The 21,029-nt window shown below is 35.6% G+C and overlaps 2 protein-coding genes across 3 annotated transcripts; one reads left to right on the top strand and one right to left on the bottom strand.

Moving 5' to 3' along the window:
- Nucleotides 1-1,780: 1,780 nt before the first annotated feature.
- On the bottom strand, nt 1,781-6,041 carry LOC113240497 (V-type proton ATPase 16 kDa proteolipid subunit). The gene is made up of 3 exons (XM_026477821.1): nt 5,832-6,041; nt 4,206-4,395; nt 1,781-2,803 (listed from the first exon to the last, which is right to left on the bottom strand). Exons 1-3 carry the CDS (start codon nt 5,902-5,904, stop codon nt 2,596-2,598), a joined length of 471 nt encoding a protein of 156 aa, XP_026333606.1. The 5' UTR covers nt 5,905-6,041; the 3' UTR covers nt 1,781-2,595.
- Nucleotides 6,042-7,969: 1,928 nt separating this feature from the next.
- Nucleotides 7,970-20,759, top strand: LOC113240503 (periodic tryptophan protein 2 homolog). 2 transcript variants are annotated; one of them, XM_026477831.1, is made up of 11 exons: nt 7,970-8,076; nt 8,359-8,471; nt 9,145-9,239; nt 10,442-10,570; nt 13,239-13,669; nt 14,474-14,651; nt 15,430-15,597; nt 16,393-16,645; nt 17,594-17,741; nt 18,854-19,045; nt 20,610-20,759. In XM_026477831.1, the coding sequence occupies exons 1-11, from the start codon at nt 8,059-8,061 to the stop codon at nt 20,757-20,759; spliced, it is 1,875 nt and encodes a 624-aa protein (XP_026333616.1). In that variant the 5' UTR covers nt 7,970-8,058. The 2 variants fall into 2 exon arrangements, with proteins under 2 accessions (XP_026333616.1, XP_026333618.1); XM_026477833.1 differs by lacking the exons at nt 7,970-8,076; nt 8,359-8,471; nt 9,145-9,239; nt 10,442-10,570 and adding exons at nt 10,980-10,998; nt 11,049-11,097.
- The last annotated feature ends 270 nt before the right edge of the window (nt 20,760-21,029 follow it).

Here is a 21,029-nt window from a genome sequence, read left to right as displayed (position 1 = left end):
AAGTGTTAAATTTGGCCCCTATGCGGCGCACATGGTCGAACTTTGCCCTGCGTCACTGTCTTTTGCCCTTCTTGGCGGCCTTATTAAAAGCTTTCTTCAGATTCCGAGTACTCGGAGCTTTGCGCAGTCGAGCATCTGCCAAAGCTTGGTACGCCGACTATTTTAGTGCTTCAGCTCGTCTACAGTCAGCGCTAAACCAAGGACGAGTTTGGGGTCTATTGGGTACATCAGAATAAAGTATGTAATATTCCATACCCAAACGCAGAACCTCGACTATAGCATCAGCACAGCTCGACGAGTCTCCTGAAGAAAAGCAAGCTTGCCAGAGATATGCAGCAAAAAAATATCGCATTTTATCCCAATCTGCCGACTTGCATCGCCACACTCGTCTCGTACCACTAGGGCCCTGATCGGGTGGGGTGTATGCGGATACAGCTTTCACTACCTCCTACTGATCTTGTCTGCTGCGAAGTACTTGGTACCCTTTAAGATGAACTCAAAGGTAACATTCAGATCTATCGATTTACGTCATCTAATATTACGATGAAAAACATTAAATGCTTTAATACCATTTGAATACCTACATTACCCGCCGGAAATCCGGGTCAGATTTGGTTTTTTAAATCATTATTCATGATGCATGATAGAAAATCAGATTACACAAGCAGAACATTGACGAGGCTTTTTGGTGAACCTAATATGTCAAATAACATGGGCAATAGTCACGAGATAACGAAAGCTATATGATTTATGATGTTAGCTCTAAAGGCGTAGTTCTTACGCGGCCCATTGGTACGGTGAGGACCGCTTTCTAAAATAGTTTCACTACTACTAAACTTAAGCACTGCGCTTAAATGCACCATGTGGCCACCAAACAATATTCAGGCGACTCCCAAAAGCTCCTGTGGTCAACGTGGCAAGATGAGAATGTGGTGAGTTGAGAATTTTGTAACTTGCCCACAAAGGATTTCTATAATTTCGGTAGTGTATGTAGTATACCTATAATAAAAACAGACAGAGACGACATCATTGGTATAATTCTGACTCCGGAATTGGGAAGTATTTGTTGCATAGAGGCCTTAGATATCCCATGATAAAATTTCTAGTGACAAATCACATCCCTCATGGAAGAAAGGCATAAGTGAAGTTACGCCAAAAATGTTTATTGCTCCATTAGACACAGAAAAAATATAACCCACATCATCCTCTCTAGTTCTCGCAACTCTATCGACTAATATTGTCGATAAAGTTACAATCGGAGATGTGGGTTATATTTTTATGTATATAATGGAGCAATAAAGATTTTTGACGTGACTCCACTTATGCCATTCTTCAGCGAGGTGTGCGAAATGTTGCCAAATTTTTTGCGAGACAAATCAAAACAAACAGTTCCAACTAAAACACACAAGTCATAATTATAATTTGCAGTTGTTTTCAAAATATTTTATTAACACAATTCATTCATTAACACCAAAGATTATAACATTCTCTAACATGAAACCTAAAATAAAATACAATTTTACCTAGTATGTATTACTTACCAATTTATAATAATCATTCAAACATTTCGACTATGAAGTATACAGAATAAATATATTTGAATTATATTTCATATAGTAAGTCGTCAGAAATGTATATTATAATTAGGGAATATAGATAACTTGATATAAGACAATGCTGTATACTATGTCATGAAAGCATCTGTCTATCTAATATTTTTAATATGTAAATGTATTTCGCTTACCAAAGTTCGAGAAGGAAAATAAAACACACAGAACAATTAAGTAGAAACAAAATAATATGGAATGTACAAATCATGTTTATTTACTGATTCCTGGCAATACAATGTTTGTGACTCGCTTTCCTAGTATGTCACTCAGGGAGAATAGTGTAACATTTACAGGCTCGTAATAATACAAGTAATTACATACGTCCATTATAACACTGAAAGCTAGATAGCAAGTAGTCCTTAAGCCAGGTTTAATCTTCACATACTCAGCAAAAACAGTACACAGTACCGTGGGGGATTAACGGTTCATAAATTATTTAAGATAACTTGTTTTGACTTAAATTTCTACTCTAACTGTACATTAGTTTCGCCTTAATGCTAAAATAATCTAAAAGTGATATCATCAGATGTTATGAAAAATCTTTTGCGAGGGGATGTGAACGCGCAACAAAACTGATATGTTAAGGGCAGCAATGTTCTCCTGTCACCGAAAATAAAAATGGCAGAAATAAATTAAAATATAAATTACACTGTCATCGCCCGGTAGCGGTGAAATCATGATTGGAAGTCGTGATTATTCTTATAAAATTGTTATAGAAAAAAAGTTTAAGAGACCGAGGCTCAGGGCGCGATGCGGCCGCAGCATCAAGACCGCGCCGGGCCGGAGCCATACGGCCAAATATATAAATAACTGGCGTTTTAATACTCAACAAGCTATTATATATACGATGGTAAGGTGCTCCGAGACCCTATGCGGTGTTTTTCTTTTTCGCTACCGGGGACAACTCCCTGTGCGCGACTCGACTGAGCAGATTCAGTGGCATAGAAGCTCGGAGCACAGGCGACGGGAGAAGTGTAGTGCAGATTTACTGTTTCGTGTAAAGATAGATAGCAACGATGAGACCGTATAGACCCAACACCTCGGCGAAAATGAGGATCAAAATCATTCCGACGAATAATCTGGGCTGTTGGGCGGTACCGCGGACACCGGCGTCACCCACGATACCTATGGCGAAGCCGGCCGCCAAACCCGAGAAACCGACAGCCAATCCAGCACCCAGGTGGATGAACCCTCTGAAAAAGAAAACAGATATTTAAGTCTTACTTCTGCACATGAAATATAGACTGTATACTTAACACATTCGATTCTTTCCTGAAGCAGAGTAAAAAAATGTATTGTTTCATACGGTTACCTATCAGTAGTTCGAAATGACATTTCGAACAAACATTATTTCGGAAAAGAAAATTTGAGTTTGTGATAGGTTACCGTTTAATACATCAACACCTATTTATATTTTTCTGAGTTACTGAAGAACAACATTTGAGATATTTACAATTCTTATCATAATAAGAGGTCTTATTATATGTGTTGTATCTTATCTACTACATGTTACATTTCACTCTCAAAGCAAAAAATGTAATTGTAAAAAACAAAATAAAATATTTTAAAATATTACAATCATAGCAAGTGTTTGCACTGATAGGTTGCGTTATTGACACACACTAATTGTTTACACATATGGTATACTTTATGATTGCTACTTCATTTACATTTCTCTCTAAAGAAAACCTCAAATTCCATATTTTTTTCCAGCAAAACTTAAAAGGAAAATTTATATTAGACCAATCTCAAGTATAACTGATTTTGTATAAAATAATGAAGTATAATAGCCTTACACAAATACACAGCAAAGTGATAATTTTACATTATAAATTTATATAACTATAGTATAATAAATTGATTGACTTCTAGCAGTAGAAGAAACTAGACTATGCAGGTAAAAGGTAATGCTGCTATATACCAGGTAAACTAAGAAATTTATTTGATGGTTAGAAAGAGATAAAAATACTGCTTCTATTTTTATTCTAACAAATCATTGTAACCTTGAGGTTTGCTGAGCTATTGTAATTATTGTCAAGGTTAGGTATAGTGATGACACATAATAGCTCTGAAAGTTCTTATCATCAAACATCATGGACCTCAAGATATGCCATCACTTTGGCTGTAATTATTTATTGATGAAACTTGCAGGTATCAAAATGTATGACGATCTGGGAGAAAGGTATTGGGCAACAAAAAACATGGATATTGTTGGTGTTGGAGTGCTAAGAGTATAGTCCGCAAGCACGCTCTTTTCATGCACGACATTTTTAATTTTAATATGTATGCCAATAAATCTATATAAAATAAAAAATTTACAAACACATATCTAAGTTACTCAGTTTTCTAATAAATTGTATAGTTAGAAAATTAAGGGCCAAAAACTAGCATTTTCGATATAAACTTGTCAGTTTATGCAAATTTTTAACACTTGGGGTAACTAGAACTATATAGTTAAAAATATAATACTGCAGTGTTTTCTAGTAAATAATTATAACCTTTGTGATAGAATAATGTACACAAATCTGTCTAACTAGAAAATATTGGTAAAAGATAGAAAATTACAAGCAAAAGATAATGGAAAAAAGTACTTACTTGTATAGGGTGTAGGAGGATGGGGATTCTAACGCTCCAGCAATCAGTACAGCCACTACCAGTCCATAGATGGCTATAATACCCGCCATGACGACAGGGATGATGGACTTCATGATCAGCTCAGGCCGCATTACCGACATGGCGGCAATACCTGTGCCTGACTTGGCCGTGCCATAGGCCGCTCCCAGCGCTGAAAGCACATAAGACACACGACATGTGAAAAGTTACACATCATAATGGATTTAGGAAATTGTCATGTGAGATAAGACAATTTCACAGAAAGAATTAGTCTTCAAATGAAATCAAACTACAAGACAAGGTTTTAACAAGTTCAACAACTTTACTCCTTCCATGTATCCAACTGTATAGGAAATTTTATGATTGGATATGACAATCTTTCAAAATGTAAGAATAGTGGTATTCTATACCAAAAAGTAATTCCACACAGTATATCCACCGTGAGGTACAAACATCGAATTTTTGTATAATATAGGATTTCTATAACTTTACTGACAATTTATGAAATAGAATGTTGTATAATGATACATAACATTCTCTGTGGAATATATGAAAATAGCAGACATAGAATGGAAAATAAGAGTTATGAAATCATATGATGCAAGTCCTGGAAGTATGGAACATTATAGAATCATGGTATTTAAATGGAATTGAAAAAAGTGTTTTGCTATTACAATTATGTTGATAGAGTATGTTATTAAATGCAAATGATAATAAAATATTTAAGTACTAGGTTAAGTCATGGCTTAACCAGCTGACTGTATCACATGACCCATCATGTGATGGTAATTTTATCTAGATTCTTGCCTTATTAACCCTTCTCAATCAGTTACATAGTTTCCCAATATCAATTAATCCAGTTTCAAAGCATGACTTTTGTATGTTAATACAGAAGTCATAGCTTTTTAGGTATGTTGCTACTTTTCTACATGTCACATGTTTTTCATGTTATGTTGTTTATAGAGTGGATCCAATTTGTGTATCATCTGACTGGTAAATAACTTAGGGACAAACATGAAATACATATTTCCAAACATGTCACATGAAAAGCAACCATGTTACAGACCTTAATTAAAAGACGGTCTTTTAAAATTACCTAGAAATTTGCCGCTTGACGCCGTCAAATGCTGAATGCTACATAAGAAGCTGTTGAATCTATTTTACATTTCAGTAGGAACATAAGTAGGTAACTATAGCAAGTGTATACATTCGTACAGTGCTGCACAACCAACGTCATAAAGATATTAATCACATGACCAATGATTCACAGTATTCTGGTATTCATGCAGACTAGGATTTACTCAAAATATAAATTATCTTTCTGTATTGCACAAAACGCAGTTTAAACAAAACTATGGCAAGCAAGTATGTTTAATGCGTTTATTTGTATGAAGCCAACGTATGGCGCTAGGTGCGGCTAATACTAATTTTAGGATGCCGAAAATAACATGTCCAGACTCACTTTATGATTAAACGGGGCATCACAACATGAAAAATTCTGAATAGGCTTTTAGAGATCCAAAAATGTACAATTATAGTAACAAAAAGTGAACGATCGATATCGAGGCTGGACATCCATTTCAATCAGAAAAAGTAGAGAATCCATACCGCTAAAGATGATAGCAGACGCTGCCCCCATAACTCCAAAGAAGGGTCCATAGATCGGGTTCTCAGCAGACATTTTGAGGTGTAGTGTGAGAGTATTTTCAGGTCCCAAAAACTGTGATGACTATCTGCACACACTCACTCCACGGAACTACTTTTGCACAGACAAATATGGCTCAAGCTTTGTGGACTCGATAGAATGGGTCATATGACGATTGATGTTCAAGGCAGTACTCGATATGACCCAAGTTGTGATTGGCGTTCGTACGTCACTTCCGAAATGCGCAACCAATCCTGAGCTGAAGATTTGGTAGCGGTATGACGTCCATCATTGATGTGGATCGCTGGCCAGCAAAATATTTCTGCGCATGTGCAGTCAGACAATGCAGATGCTTTTATTATTTTCATTTTGAGTTTTCAAGGAAGATAGTAACACAGAATATAAAAAAAATTAAAAGATATATTTATTTGCTAGAATTTGTCACAAATACAAATTCAATTACCTATTGTATTGTAATACAAGACAAAAACATTGTTGTATTGATACCGATAATGTTGCCATTTATTTCTTCATAGGAGAATCTGGTATTTCGAAATGTTTTAAACAACTCCACAATCTCACGTTTTTTCGTTTTATTTCAAGTATCAAACATTAATACTAATTAATAAACTCCGATGCGTACAGTTTATGTGTATCGGGTGTAGTGATTGGTCTGTTTTAGAAATATTCGGCATTGTTATAGTATATATTACAAAATTGATACTTGCAACTTATTAAGACTGTCAAAAATGTTTTAACGACTATCATGGTTGGAGTAATACATTTTGATACTACAGGTGTAATAAGAGTATTTTTCATCATCAGCCGCCTCGTTATTATTCCGCCGCATGGCTAAGGCCTCACTTCACTTTCACTTTTTCTATTCGTCGCGATTTAACGCCGCTTTTTAATTTAAGAAGAGTAAGAATATACAAAAATGAATAAATATTATGTATAATAATAAATATAAAAAATATACATAATATGTAATATGAATAAAAACGCTATTAGGTAGAAGAATATCAAAGAAAATGCACTTTGCATTTCCTAATGTATCTAATAAACGAAATATCTTACTTACCCAGTTCTAATAATATAATAAAAATGTGCCAGATAACTACATCAATTGCCTGGTCTCAAACTAGCAAGTTCCCTGTAGTATGAGAACCAGAGCAACGGAATTTACTCTTGGCTTCCTCGTATACCTAAACCAAAATCAATTTAGAAATGTTCATTTCTCAAATTAGTCCTACCGGTAATCGAACCCGGGGCCTCCTCATTCAGTACCCAAAGTGCATACCGTTGGCTCACCAAGGTTGTCAATGCTTAGAATTTTTTTTTATTTTATTTATTTATTTATTTATTATTCATATAAAAGCACCAGAACAAAAACATTACAGTATAACATATTACATAGCTACTAAGCTGGCAAATAAAAATTTTGAACTAATGTTGACAAATAAAATGTTTATTATCATTAACTTGTTTAACATCGGATGACTATTTATTAAGCAAAAGTGACCTGTTTAGAATACTTGGATTAATTATAAAATTTGAAAAACTGTTATGGACATACGTTAAATCATATTTTCTCTATTACTTATTCATCAACTAACAACAGGACGTTTAGTGTAACGAAAACTTATTGCAAAATTTTATTAGCGCTATAAATTGGACACGGTATATTCACAAAATATATACAAAAATATCAAAACCAGTTGTGCAGTCTTTGCAATAGAGTTGCACTCAGATCTAGGGCTGCACTGCGCTATTTGATTTGTCATCACGCGACCACCTAACCTACAATAATATATTATAATATCCTTTCATTGTGATCATGCAAGATTATTTTTATTTGTTTAGTATTTATCGGGACGTTGTTATAGAAATAAAAAGTATACATAACTTTTAAACTAGGATAAAAATTTAAAGTAGAATTTTAAATCAGTCGATATCAATTTTGGCGTAATGTCAAGTTAAAAATTGATTGTGATGTGAAATGTCAAATGTCAATGTTAGTCAGTCAATCAGTCATCTGTCAAAATAAATACACGTGTTCGGTTTGGTGTTGTTTGATTAAACCGGTCGGTGTTCTGCAATTCTGCATAGATTTTTTAATAGTGTGAAGTGTCCTGTAATGATTCGATTTTTCTATGATTATTTAAATTTTATATTTGTACGTAAATAAACATGAAGTTCAATTACAAGGTGTGTAAATATTCATGCTATTGCTAAGTTTAGATCTTGGATGAACAAAATGCATCTATTGTTAGTTAAGTAAAAGTTTTTAATGAATTTCTTTTGCTAAATTATCTATCAAAAACATTTTAATTTACCTATTTCTTAAGCGTTTTGGTAATAGATGAATTTAATAAAGTTTTTACTATAACAACAGGTTATGTTTGAGTAAAATCTAGAATGTGAAGAAGTGGTTCATATGGAACTTAAAAATACAACCATTTTTGTTAAATACTTTTAATCATTTTCTAGTTTCAAAATTTGCTGGGCACAGTGTATAGAAAAGGAGATATATTGTTTACAAATGATGGAAACTGTGTTATTAGTCCTGTGGGCAATAAGATAGTGATATACAATCTTAAACAGTAAGTAATTGTTGAACTCAATTTTGAAAAAAATGTCTTTTGCATGACCATAACATTTACAACAAGAAGAAGAAACGAAATGTGACTTCTCGAGTTTCAAAATAAATAAAGGACTGGCCAGTTGTTGTCCAAAATCAGTAGTGGTGAAAAAGAGGAGGAGGCCTTTGCCCAGCATTGGGACAGAACAGATGTATATTAATTAATAAGACATATTTATAGCTAGAATACAACTTGAGCAGAAAAAGACCTATTTTGATGGAACTAATTCTGGTTTACTAATTAAGACTCGAGGACAACCTCATTGACCCAACAGTTTGTACTGTTAGTGCTGGAAAGCGGAAGTCCCGGGTTCGGCTCCCGGTAAGAGTAATATGGGAAATAAACATTTCTAAATTGGTTCTTGTCTGGGTGTTCCGTGTAATGTCCTGGAGTGAATTCCGTTGCTCGGGTATTCACAGTACAGGGAATTACCTAGTTTGAGACCAGGCAATTGAAGTAGTTGTCTTGCACATTATTGTTATTATTATTTATATTAATCAAGAAAGAAGTGTACAGACGATAATTAAGTGTTCAACTAAGACTGCAAAGGATTTCAAAAAGAATATACTAAAATACATGGACATCCCCTAATAAGAATCAATATTTTGCTCAAATATTATTTTTGTAATTACAGAAACAAAAGTAACACACTTCCTGTAGAAAGTCACTTCAACTACACAGCAGTTGATATAGCTCCCAATGGATCCATACTCATTGCTGTGAATGAAAGTGAGTATTGAAATAAAATTGTGCATTCACACAACTTGTGCATTCCATCACTTATGATCATAAAAAATAGTTCTTTTTGATACAAGTGCGGAAAGTTAGTCATTATTCACGAGTCTTGAGGCTTCCTGGCCCGAGCCAGAAGCGAGGATCAAGACTCGAGGCAAGTGAAAATGACAAACCCGCATGTGTATCAAATGACGTTTTTTAATACATTTGCGAAAAAAATGTAGTTTTCGGAAGTAAAATAAAACAGTATTAAAAAAAACTCATTTTATTTCTTTGTCTGATAAAAATTCAGAGTACAATGGCAATTGTTGTCAGTATTCAGCCACATTAAAATTACTATTTTAGTGGCGCGGCGTGTAGCGATCTTACTTAATACTCACCTCTGGTCATTGTTAATACTCAGTCAGCTATCTTTATGGAAAATATTTTGGTATTTTTAAATGTAACCCATTGTTTAATAAAACACCTATGCAATTGAAACAAATAAGATGTTTGTAAGTAAATATAAATTTTAATGACGAATGATTTAAGTCACAAAGCTCTTATATGTATATTAAATAAATATACAACCTCTTTAGTTATATGTTTAAGACTTTAAACAACAGTAAATTAAAAAAAAATGGAAAAGTAAAAAGCACTAGTGCGAAAAATCCAACTTTCCGCACAATTTGTTGCACGAAAAATACCACGTTTTGAGCAACTATCTTAAAAAAAAGCTTTTGAGTCTTTGTATGTTTATTCTGTGATTTTCGAAATTAAACTATTTTTTTTTCGAATCTATCGCATATTATATTTGTTTTTTCAAACAAACCAGTTAAAGTAGTCATCACGGTAGTCATTTCGATTAGATAGATCTGAAAAATATTGTTTAATTTCTTTGTGTGTTCTCAAGGTAAAGCAAAAGTGCAGTTACACTCACAAGGAGTCTCTCAGCACTGAAGTGGTTAAAATTTGCTCTACAGACTCATAAAGTTAATAATATCATCTTATTATTATTTTAAACCTAGTTTTAAGAGGCCTGAAATGTTCGGGAGTTCATGTCGGCCTCGTAATGTATGTTTACATATAAAGAACTATCCTACTTTAGCTGTCACTACTCCCATGAGAGGTATTGCTTCTCATCAGGAATCAAGATATAGGAGTAAAGGGCTTCAGCACTCATCGTCAACAGGTTTATGTATTTTAATGTTTTTCAGAGGGTGAAGCACAAATGATAAGTTTGCTAACATGTACAGTGATACACAGATATAAATTTAAGCAAGAAGTGAATGCTATCAAGTTTAGTCCTGATGGAAAATATTTTGCTGCATGCTGCGATGACACTGGTGAGTAACCCTTCAGTGAAGCATTTTGTTATACTTATAGTCTAACTATTGAGTGAGTTAAAGTTTAGGTGATATGTGATTTTGGACAACAGTCCTATCACAAAAGATAATTATTTTATTACCTTTTGCGATTTATGGCAAACTGAACAGTGCGTGCCATAACGCGGTTCGCTATAGAAAGTCGATAACTTTATTGAATGAAATGTAAGGAACAGTAATCAGAATACGTAGAGTTAATTTACCTAAACTTGAGGAACAGAGACCGAAAGAGGAGACTGCCTTGCGACTATATTTTTTTGTCCTGGCTTTTTTCAGGACACACGAAATCAATTCAGTAGATTAAAAAATGACGTTATATATGATGATGAACTATACCAAATAACATTAATTATTAATCTACCCAAGTTATTTCCCGAATCCCGAAAAGATCCGAGACAAACAAATGTAGTCGTAAAGCGGTCTCCACTTTCTGTCTCTGTTTTTCGAAGCTTAGGCGCCTACATAAACTACCTATTCCGATCACTCTGGTAATGAATAATATTTAATTATAGTATAATTAATTTGGAGACTCTGAGTACCTTTGTGCGGTAATAAGAAATGTGTGAGACAGCTCTCTCTATTATACAGTTGCCAGATACAAGTTTACCATTTTTGAAGACAAATGGCGCTGAGGGCGGTTTTGATAGTGATAGGTTTCAAATCGTAATGGTATCCTACTTCTAATTAAATTCATCATTCAAAATTCTTACAATCAGATAACTTTTCATCCTTCAAGCACTATCACGTAAACATCATCTAAATGTTTCTTTCAACATACACAAATAAATATGAATTGAAAAATATACAACAGTGGTTACTGAACCTAAATCACGATGATACAGACAAAGTACTTGCTTTTGAAATGCAGTTTCTACATACACAATCAAACACACACGCACGCTCGCACAATATTCCAAATCCGAAATCACCTATAGTGTTATTTTATTATACTTATAAGTATTTACACAAAGGACATGAAACTATTTTTCCGGATTTAAATCTTTTGACTGTTGACTGTCAACCGTGACCAAGGAACCTGTAAAGGGCCCGAACCGTTGGTTTGTTTGAAAAAACAAATATACGTGACTTAAATCTGGAAAAATAGTTTCATTTCCTATGTGTTATCAGTAGGGAACTATTTGCTTTTCTACTATTAATATAATTTCTATTGTAATAGCACTTAAGCTGTTTGTACCCTCTAAGATAAAATAAATAAATAAATAAATGTGTAACAATCGCGAAAACATAAGAACTCGATATTTGCAGAAGTAATAAGTTCATTGTAAGCTCGCGGTCTAATCTGTTTCTATTCTAATTCTGTCACGGTTTAGTAGTAGTAGTAACTTTGATTTATAAAATATTGTAACCAATTTATTAGTTGTGATGTGGTTGTTATTTATAAATTAACATTATAATTATTAGATATAAAACAAAACTTGGAATCCAAGTTCCAAATACAATTCTTGGGTACAGAATAGAACAGTCCCATATCTTTCTACATAAGTTTTGTTTATAGTGCCCCTCCCTATCAACCTCTTGGTTATGCGGGAAGGGTGCGATGACCTGAGCGAGCGACCCGCACAGGGACCATCTAAGTTAGGTCCTAACCAGATCAGTTTGTTTGCACGGACTTCATCCTCTCGTTCTCTGTAAGGCTAGTGCCTTAGGTGAGCCGCCCCGGGTACACGTACAGCACCCTCCCTATTTTCAAGATAAGTACCGGAGCTGTAGGCACGCTCACTTCCCGTCGCGCTCTACTCAACTAACGGTTGCCACTGCGTAGTCGTTTACTCTAAGTCGACTATCAAATCTCATTGGTGGTGGAGCTGTAAGGCACTCTTACTTCACGACGCCGAATGTATGGCGTCTCTCCAGTTCCCAAAGTTCGGCTGGAGGGACCGAAGTATGTCTAGATCATCCTCTACTAGCTCTCCGGGCTAGAGCAGGAGATGCTGGTAGCAGTGTCCTGCGACAATGTCCGCCTCCTTGCCATTAGGTCCTCTTCTAGACCACTACTAAAACGCGCTAGCTGCGCTGCAAAATACGACATAGACACGAATATTATTAGTTCTTTATGTGAAGACTATGTAACATAACATTTATAAACCACCGGCCACACCGCGAGTGAAGCTAAGCTAAGTAAGCTTAGCTCACGTGGCCGTATTTGTTCACTCCGCGTAGGAGTGTTGTAAACTAGGTAATTAAGTACTGTCGCCCTTTATCTAAAACTTCAACAAGCGTCGAGCGTCGGCACTCCACTACGGTTCCGTATTTTCTTAGCTTAACTTCGCATGCAACTACGTGAGCTAAGCGAAGCTTGCATAGTTTGTTGCATGCAGCTATGTGAGTTAAGCTAACTTAGCTTCGCTCACGGTGTGGCCTTTCTTAAGCTGAATCCGTGTCATAAACAAATGAATAACGGCATAGTTTGCTGCAAGACGTTGGTTCGAATCCAGCCAGCTCGAAGGATTTTTTCTAAGTGTTCTATCTTTGTATTAATAAACGACAAACTAGTGGAGTGATTTCACAAAAAATAATTTAATGTCATGGTGGTCAAACATCGTGACATTCAATAAAAACTACAAATGAAAAACCATTGAATAAGTACATAATATTGTGTATTTTTCAGTTTTCATAATGACAGCTCCGTGCACCTTCACTGGAGAATTCCGATCCTTTGTTATGAAAAGAGTATTTAAGAAGGCTCATGATGACGTCACGTGTCTAGACTGGTCTTCGTGTTCAAAACTACTTGCCGTTGGCTCCAAGGACACGACAACAAAAATATACACTATTGAGTATCTAGACAATCTAAACATGTATTCTTTAAGTGGTCATACAGATAAAATCGTGGGAGTATTCTTTGAGAAGAAGAGTTTAGACCTAATAACAGTTAGTCGTAATGGTCAGATTTGCTTGTGGGAAGCCAGTATTGATATGGATGACCTTGTGACGTCAGAGGTGCAGATTTCGCATAGAAAAAGGAGGAAATTGCAGAATGCGGACGACAGTGAGGATGATGTTGACGAGAAAGATGTTATTGAAAAAGATAAGGAATATGTAAGTAAAGTTGTGTTTAAGATTCAATATAAACATGTGTTCAACATTGTACAATTGGGAAACGCTTTTAATTTTTTGGTCACCTTGGCATCTCGATTTGGCATGCCCTTAAGTTCCCAAACTTTCTGGCTCAGCGCCCACTTAATTGTTTTCAATTTAAACTTAAACAATTTCGATATACGCTACTTTACGTAGGAGGGGTCGATTTTTTTTATATTAACACAAAAAATCACAAGGAAACAAATTATGTATATGTTGTACGCTAGCACCGACATCCCCCAAATGGTTCAAAAGCTCTTACCGCCCTACCCTAGGACTCTTCAGCTCCCACTGGGGACCAATTTGAGAAACTTTGGCCTGTTGTATAATTTAAGCATTTATCTAAAACAAGTTAAATATTTTAGGTCCGTACCTAGAGTTACTTGTAGTGATAAGCATGGACTCCCTGCCGGTGGCGATAAATGTAAGATGTATAGTGATACATCTTATCTTTATCGCCACCGGCCGGGAGTCCATGCTCACACTCTGGAACCGAGTCGATCTCGTGCTGTACGGTTTCAGAAGAGCTTTCTCCCACGTACAAATAGGTTGTGGAATGAACTCCCTGTCGGGATTTTCCCGCAGGAATACAGCATGGCGTCCTTCAAAAGGGGTTTGAGTAGGGTGTTAAAGTATTGGCAACGCGCTCGTGGCGCCCCTGGTGTTGCAGGCGTTCATAGGCGACGTTGACCGCTTTCCATCAGGCGTGCCGTATGCTTGTTTGCTGTCTACGTAAAAAAGAAATAAACTTTTGAAAACTTACAGGTAAGCGATGAAGACAATTCAGAGGTAGGAAAACAAGAACCAAAAACAGAGGACGATAAAAGGCTACTGTACAAGAAGTTGGGCCGGCACTATATCGGTGATGCAATTAGAAACGCTCATCATAAGTGCAAACTGACTGCCGTTCAGTACCATAAGGAGACAAAGATGTTGGTCACGGGTAAGCTATAATACAATAAAGCTATAATAATAACGGTGGTTATACCTGACATATAGAATCGGTCGCAGTCGCTCGAGGGTGTCTTGATTCTACTTTATTAGTATAGTAATACTTTTTTAACGGACTTCAAAAGAAGGAGGAGGGTTTTCGACTGTACATTTTTTTTGTATGTATGTTACTCAATAACTTTTTTTTAATTTGTGAACCGATTTTGATGTATCTTTATTTGTTGGAAAGAGTATAATCTCTGCAGTGTTCTCATTTAAAATTGAAGAAATATTCCACCTCTAAAGGTGGCAAACTAGGGAATGAATCTGGTTTCGAGCACTTCACGGTAACCGAATTCAATATTTTATATTTTATTTATTATAAACATAACAGAATTTACATGGGTATAATAATTGTACAGTCTCCCAAAAACCAGTTTAGGTTTTACCGTACACTGCCACTCGTCATCTAGTACAGTCAAGAGCACATCATGCTTGACACTTTTTACTTTGGACCGTTCTGATCGTAAGCGGCATAGAATTGGATTTAAATCTTAAGTGTCAAGCTTGACGGCTCTTGACCCTGTACAAGTACACATTACATTTATCATTAAGTTGTAGTTATAAAGTAATCGAAAGTATCAACTCGGCAAACATAATTTAACTTTTGAGGTCGGTTTTTTAGTACTTAGTAGGGATTATGGATGTGTTAACATCAAATAGGTGTGAATTAAAGGAACCTAAATGCCAGTATTTCTTATGAAAATTGATTTAAAACGATTTTTTTTCAGGATTTTCTACGGGTATATTCTTTCTTCATGAAATGCCAGATGTTAATTTGATACACACGCTAAGTATATCGGAACACAGAATCAGTAGCATCGCGATGTCGTCGCCGGGCGATTGGATAGCGTTCGGGTGTCCTACCATCGGTCAATTGCTTGTATGGGAGTGGCAAAGTAAGTACCGTCCCTTTATGACATCATCATCAACTACACGTCTCGTTGCATGGGTTTTCTCTTTTTGCTCAATGTGCGAAAAATCTTATGTAAGTTTATGTAGCATTATTTTTAATTAATTGTAATAAAAAAATACATCCACGTATAATATCAAATCAGATTTATGTACAATATTGTAAAATTGATATTATAATTCAATTATGTTGGCGTAAATATTACAGTCACGGAATTATATAAGGGTCCGATCGAGTAATTTTACCGGTAACGGTAACAACAAAATTATAAAGCAGAGTTTACACACGATTCATTTTCAACATAAATGTGCTCTTATGTTAAAAATATGGATATAAAAGAAGCCTTAATTTAGCATACATTTTTTTTCTTAATTGTCTGACACCATGATCGTCCGTGTCATTTTAGATGCAGTGCGTTAATTACGACATGTTTTCATAGTTTCAAATTTAATTGGGAAATAAAAGTTTGTATAAGCTAAGTTGAATGTAATGATGCAAACTTACACCCCAAGTTTTGGCCCGAAAATTAGTAATTGCGTTAAATGATTTTTTGTCTCAAAGCGTGTAAATTCAACTATAATATCAGCCACCACGGTAACACTATCCTGTAACACACAAATGTAACTTCACTTCTTATTCAATTATGTTTTGAATAGTTTTTTCCTATAAGTCTATCAATTGAAAGAGAACTTAGATTGAGTATGTAATTTCCGAGAAGAATTTAAACAGCAAAAAACGATTTGGACACACTCAAAATACCATTTGCTTGTAATGTTCGCAGGTGAACAATATGTAATGAAGCAACAAGGCCATTCCCTGGACATGACATGCCTCGCGTATTCTCCCGATGGCCTATTCATAGTAACAGGCGGCTACGACGGCAAAGTGAAAGTGTGGAATACTACTTCAGGGTTCTGTATTGTGACCTTCAATGAACACAAGTCCACGGTGACCAATGTCACATTTAGTGCTAATAAAAAGTTCTTTGTTTCATCGTCGTTGGATGGAACTGTTCGGTGTTACGATTTGACCAGGTAAGGATGAACATTAACGTCTATACGGTTTTGTTGTGTTTTAAAATATGACTTAAGTTACTTAATTTTGATTAAGTTACAAAATACATAGTACGGTCATAAATAACAATTAAGAGATGACAAATTACATGGTTCAGTGCTACCTACCATTTCACGTTACTCAATTGTATTTATTACCTTCGCTAATGTATAACCAATTTACGATTTTATTGTCCATAATTAATTTTAAAAAGTTCTTTTTCACTTCTCATGCTCAAAAAGTGCACCTTTATGTCGTACGTAGACGACATAAAATCGCATTTTATGTTCTAGAGCATAAAAGTAATTTTTTTTTCTAAGACTAAGGTAATCAATCTTAACAGCCAAACAGTCACTACATATTGCACAATTTTACTGAGCAATCAAATTGTCACCTACGAGTATGCAGTCGTAGGTGACAAAAACTTATTATATTATTTTATTTTTGCTATAATTTATTAGAATCCCGTATTTTGTGTGATTAGAATATAAATATTGTAATCACACAAACATGTTTTATAAAATAAAATAGGAGTCGATTATCGTTTAAAAACGCTCCAAAATATTTGGCTTGGCAGAAAACCAAGCGTCTGAAACTATGATCACATATTAAAAATTAAAAAAAAAAATTAAAAAGTTAGTTGGTGGGAATTAGTTATTCGTTCTTTCGCTTTTCGTGGTGTAAGTTAGCGTGAAAAATATTATTTTATACCTACATAAAATGTGTTTTATTTTCCTCACAATCGAAGTGAAAAGCAGAGTGTACAATAAGGGCATAAATGTCCATTTTTACCCTCGTCTACTATTTTGGTCTTCGCTACGCTCAGACCAAAAAATGGCCTCGGATAAAAATGGGTCACTTTATGCCCTTGTTGTACAATCTACTACCTTTTTATTATCAGCATATACTGAATACGTTATACAATTTAGATATCGTAACTTTCGAACGCTGACGTCACCGAGTCTCGTGCAGTTCAGCTGCGTAGCGCTGGACTCCAGCAGTGAGCTATGCGCCGCTGGGGGGCAGGACGTCTTCGAGATCTTCCTCTGGTCCGTTAAGTTTGGGAAGCTGCTTGATGTGAGTCTTGACATAATAAGCTTTTCCTTTCGAGCTCCTTTTGGATACGTAAACGAAGTGTTTCGAATCGATTTATGGTGCAATGGTCGATGGCTGACGTACCACACTTAATACTGCAATTTCGTATATACTCTTAACCATTATAGAATAGCTTTTAGTTTTAATATGTTTTATCTACACACATATCATAAACCCTCTATGATGTGTTCAAAAACCGCAAATTACGACCAAAACTGTTTTGTTAGACAATTTTCTTATCTGTGAAAATGTTATTATTGCTTAATAATAACATCAAATTCGATTTTATTATTACATTCAAATTTCGAACATTTTTGAAAAACAAAACAATTTGATTGAATGATTGATGATGAAGTTATTTTCGAAATATTTCATTAGCAAGTCATTTCGACAAATTTCACACGTTGTTTGATATCGAACTATAAAATATGATAGTTGGGGGCCAACTTTAGTTTGTCTATGAATTAAATAAAAACTACGGTTGTGTGATATGCGCGAGAAAAGTTTTTATTTGCCGCCATTTCGCCAGTCGTAATATGTGGTTCCTGAACACATCATAGGGAGACAGGGAGCTTATAATATGTGTGTAGATAATGCAGTGTATATAACTGTACATAATTAGGCATTAAAACACTCGTGTCATGTTTTTATGAAACTCGCCTGTCGACTCGTTAATGCCTTTCATTATGTAACAGTCACAAGAACTACTATTGAAACTTACCTTACATTGAAATTTACCATGAGCTTTTCGGTGAAGGAAAATATCGTGATTTTTTTTTATTGACCAAAATACAGCAAAAATACTTATTTACTAATTACAAGCTTCGCTCACAGAAGCCTTTCCGGCTTTATCCGCGGCGAAGAAGTTCAGTTTATTTATCTGCGTTGAAGAAGATTCACAATACTCGGAAAATGTGTGAATTACCCAACTATAGCCTAAACCCTCGCCCAGAGAAGAAGAGATCCGTGCCCAGACGTATAAATGGGTTGATGATGATTATATTAAAATTATCTGTTGTTGGTAGCTTTGTCTGTTTTTCATTGTCTGTGTATTTTGTGTTCTTTGGAGAATATTTGTATTGTATGTTTTTCAGGTACTAGGCGGCCACGAAGCACCGGTGTCATCATTATCGTTCAGCCCTACTTTGGCAAGCTCTCGGTTGGCGTCGGCCAGTTGGGACAAAACAGTTCGACTGTGGAACTGCATAGAGAGCAGTTCCGATTGCGAGATCGTGAGGCTCACTTCTGATGCGTTGCAAGTTGTTTTTAGACCTGACGGTGAAGAGGTAGGTTTTTGTGAATGGGTGTATGAATGAATGACCTTCGACTAAAATCTTACGATAAAATAATGAACTTGTGTTGTTTTATTAGAAAAAGATGAAGGTATTAGATTATCAAAGCTTTTAGCATAAAGCTGTATCCATTATGTGTTTTTATTATACAGGGTGACAAAAATATGCCTATCTTGTTTCAAGTAGCTTGCTTTATAACAAAAAATAAATTTATTATAGCAATTTTTTATAATATCTAGTGACGGGACGAATAAGTCGTGCGCCTGATAGTAAACTACACGCCTGTCCATAACTTGTAATACCATTCAGAGCTTTAAATTGCAAAGATCTGAGGGGCACTGACACTGCGCCTGTCACCCTGAGACATAAGTTGACAAGTCCTGTGTACCTGTAATTGCACCAGCTCCCTTACCATTCAAAAGCGGAACACTTTAATGCTCACATTACTGCTTGTGCGGCAGACATCAGCCATACCTCCGGTAAGGTGGCAGTGCTTCTCTGGACGAACTCTTTCACAAGGAGCTCTATTTGCAGCTAAAACTATTTTACTGCCATGATTTTTGTATACTTTTTATATAAATAAATTAAAATAATTATGCTCTATTAAAGTTTTGATTTTATGATTAAGGACTCCTCAAGATCCATGCCAATTTTCAGCCGGATCGATGTAAGTTTTTCTTCGGCCGCCATTTTGTTTTCCCCATTTTGAATATTTTTTGATACGGTTGTTGACCACTGTTACCATCTATGACATTCCTTCCAGCACCTCCTACCTATCTCTAATAGTTTATAAATAGATATCTATTTATTAATAGTTATTAGTTTAGTAGCAGTAGAGCTCCTTGTGAAAGAGTTCGTCCAGGGTAGTACCTTGCCTATACCTGCCGCCAAGCAGTAATGTCAGCATTACTGTGTTCCGGTTTTGAAGGGTAAGGGTGCTGGTGAAATTACAGACACATGGGACTTGTCAACTCATGTCTCAGGGCGACGGGCGCAGTGGCAGTGTCCGTCAGATCTTTCCGATTTAAAGCTCTTGAGTGACACTGCAACCGATATGGATACATATGGATTATGGATAGCTTACCATCAGGCGCACGACTTGTTCGTCCCTGCACTTAATATTATTAAAAAATAAATATATAAATTAAATATGCTCTATTAAATGTATGAGGGATATGTCATGTATTACCATAGCGCTTAGTAGCGATCGAATGGGCATCATTCGCTTGAGTCGAATGATACCGATACCGAACGCTCCTGCTATTCGGTCGGGTGTACGAGTCGAATGATTATTATGTGAGAACTCCACCAGATCTTTCACCATGTCCATATCAAAATATCCCTGTCCCCGCCACATTTACGGTATTTACCATATGTCAGAGAGGCCTAGGTGATCACGAGTATCGCTGTGCTCTATGGATTGATTAATAATGAATGTTCAGATCATTCGAATACGTAAACTAATTTGTCATTCATGGCAGGGTTTGTAATTACGAATATTGAAATCATTCACAATCGCATACGCCGTTGCTCAAAAGTTTTTAAATTAAATCGACAGATCGCAGTGTCCACTCTAGATGGCAATATATCGTTTTTCAACACCACCACGTGCGAGCAAACCGGCAGCGTGGAGGGCCGCAATGACCTGGGCTCTGGACGGGCCGACACCGACCTCATTACCCCTGAGAAAATGCTTAAAACCAAGTAAGTTAATGCCGTTGCATACATGTAGCAGTATATGTATACATGGTAGTTAGTTACCTTACAAGTCTACCTGCTACAGTAACATGACCATTATTTTTTCCCATACAGCGGGATGCCCGTAAATTTATCATTGTTTTAAAAATAAAATACATGTTTATGATAGTTAGAACTAAAAATTTTTCATAAACAAATTTTTTAAAAGTAATTAACTACTCTTTTGTAGTCTGGTGGGCTGGTTTTGTATATTTTTCGCTTAAACGCTATTTTTCAAAAT

The sequence above is a fragment of the Hyposmocoma kahamanoa genome, unplaced genomic scaffold (genome assembly GCF_003589595.1).
Source record: "Hyposmocoma kahamanoa isolate Upper Pololo Valley unplaced genomic scaffold, ASM358959v1 144, whole genome shotgun sequence".
Classification (NCBI taxonomy): Eukaryota; Metazoa; Arthropoda; class Insecta; order Lepidoptera; family Cosmopterigidae; genus Hyposmocoma; species Hyposmocoma kahamanoa.
The sequence above is the reverse complement of the archived record's forward strand: the minus strand, read 5'-3'. Positions and strand labels throughout refer to the sequence as shown.

Coding starts and splice junctions, on each gene's coding strand:
- LOC113240497 (XM_026477821.1), bottom strand. CDS start 5,904: ATGTCTGCTGAGAACCCGATCTATGGACCCTTCTTTGGAGTTATGGGG. Junction 4,396..5,831: donor GTCTGCTATCATCTTTAGCG/GTATGGATTCTC, acceptor ATGTGCTTTCAG/CGCTGGGAGCGGCCTATGGC. Junction 2,804..4,205: donor TCCTCCTACACCCTATACAA/GTAAGTACTTTT, acceptor TTTCTTTTTCAG/AGGGTTCATCCACCTGGGTG.
- LOC113240503 (XM_026477831.1), top strand. Junction 10,571..13,238: donor TGCATGCTGCGATGACACTG/GTGAGTAACCCT, acceptor TGTATTTTTCAG/TTTTCATAATGACAGCTCCG. Junction 15,598..16,392: donor GCTTGTATGGGAGTGGCAAA/GTAAGTACCGTC, acceptor TAATGTTCGCAG/GTGAACAATATGTAATGAAG.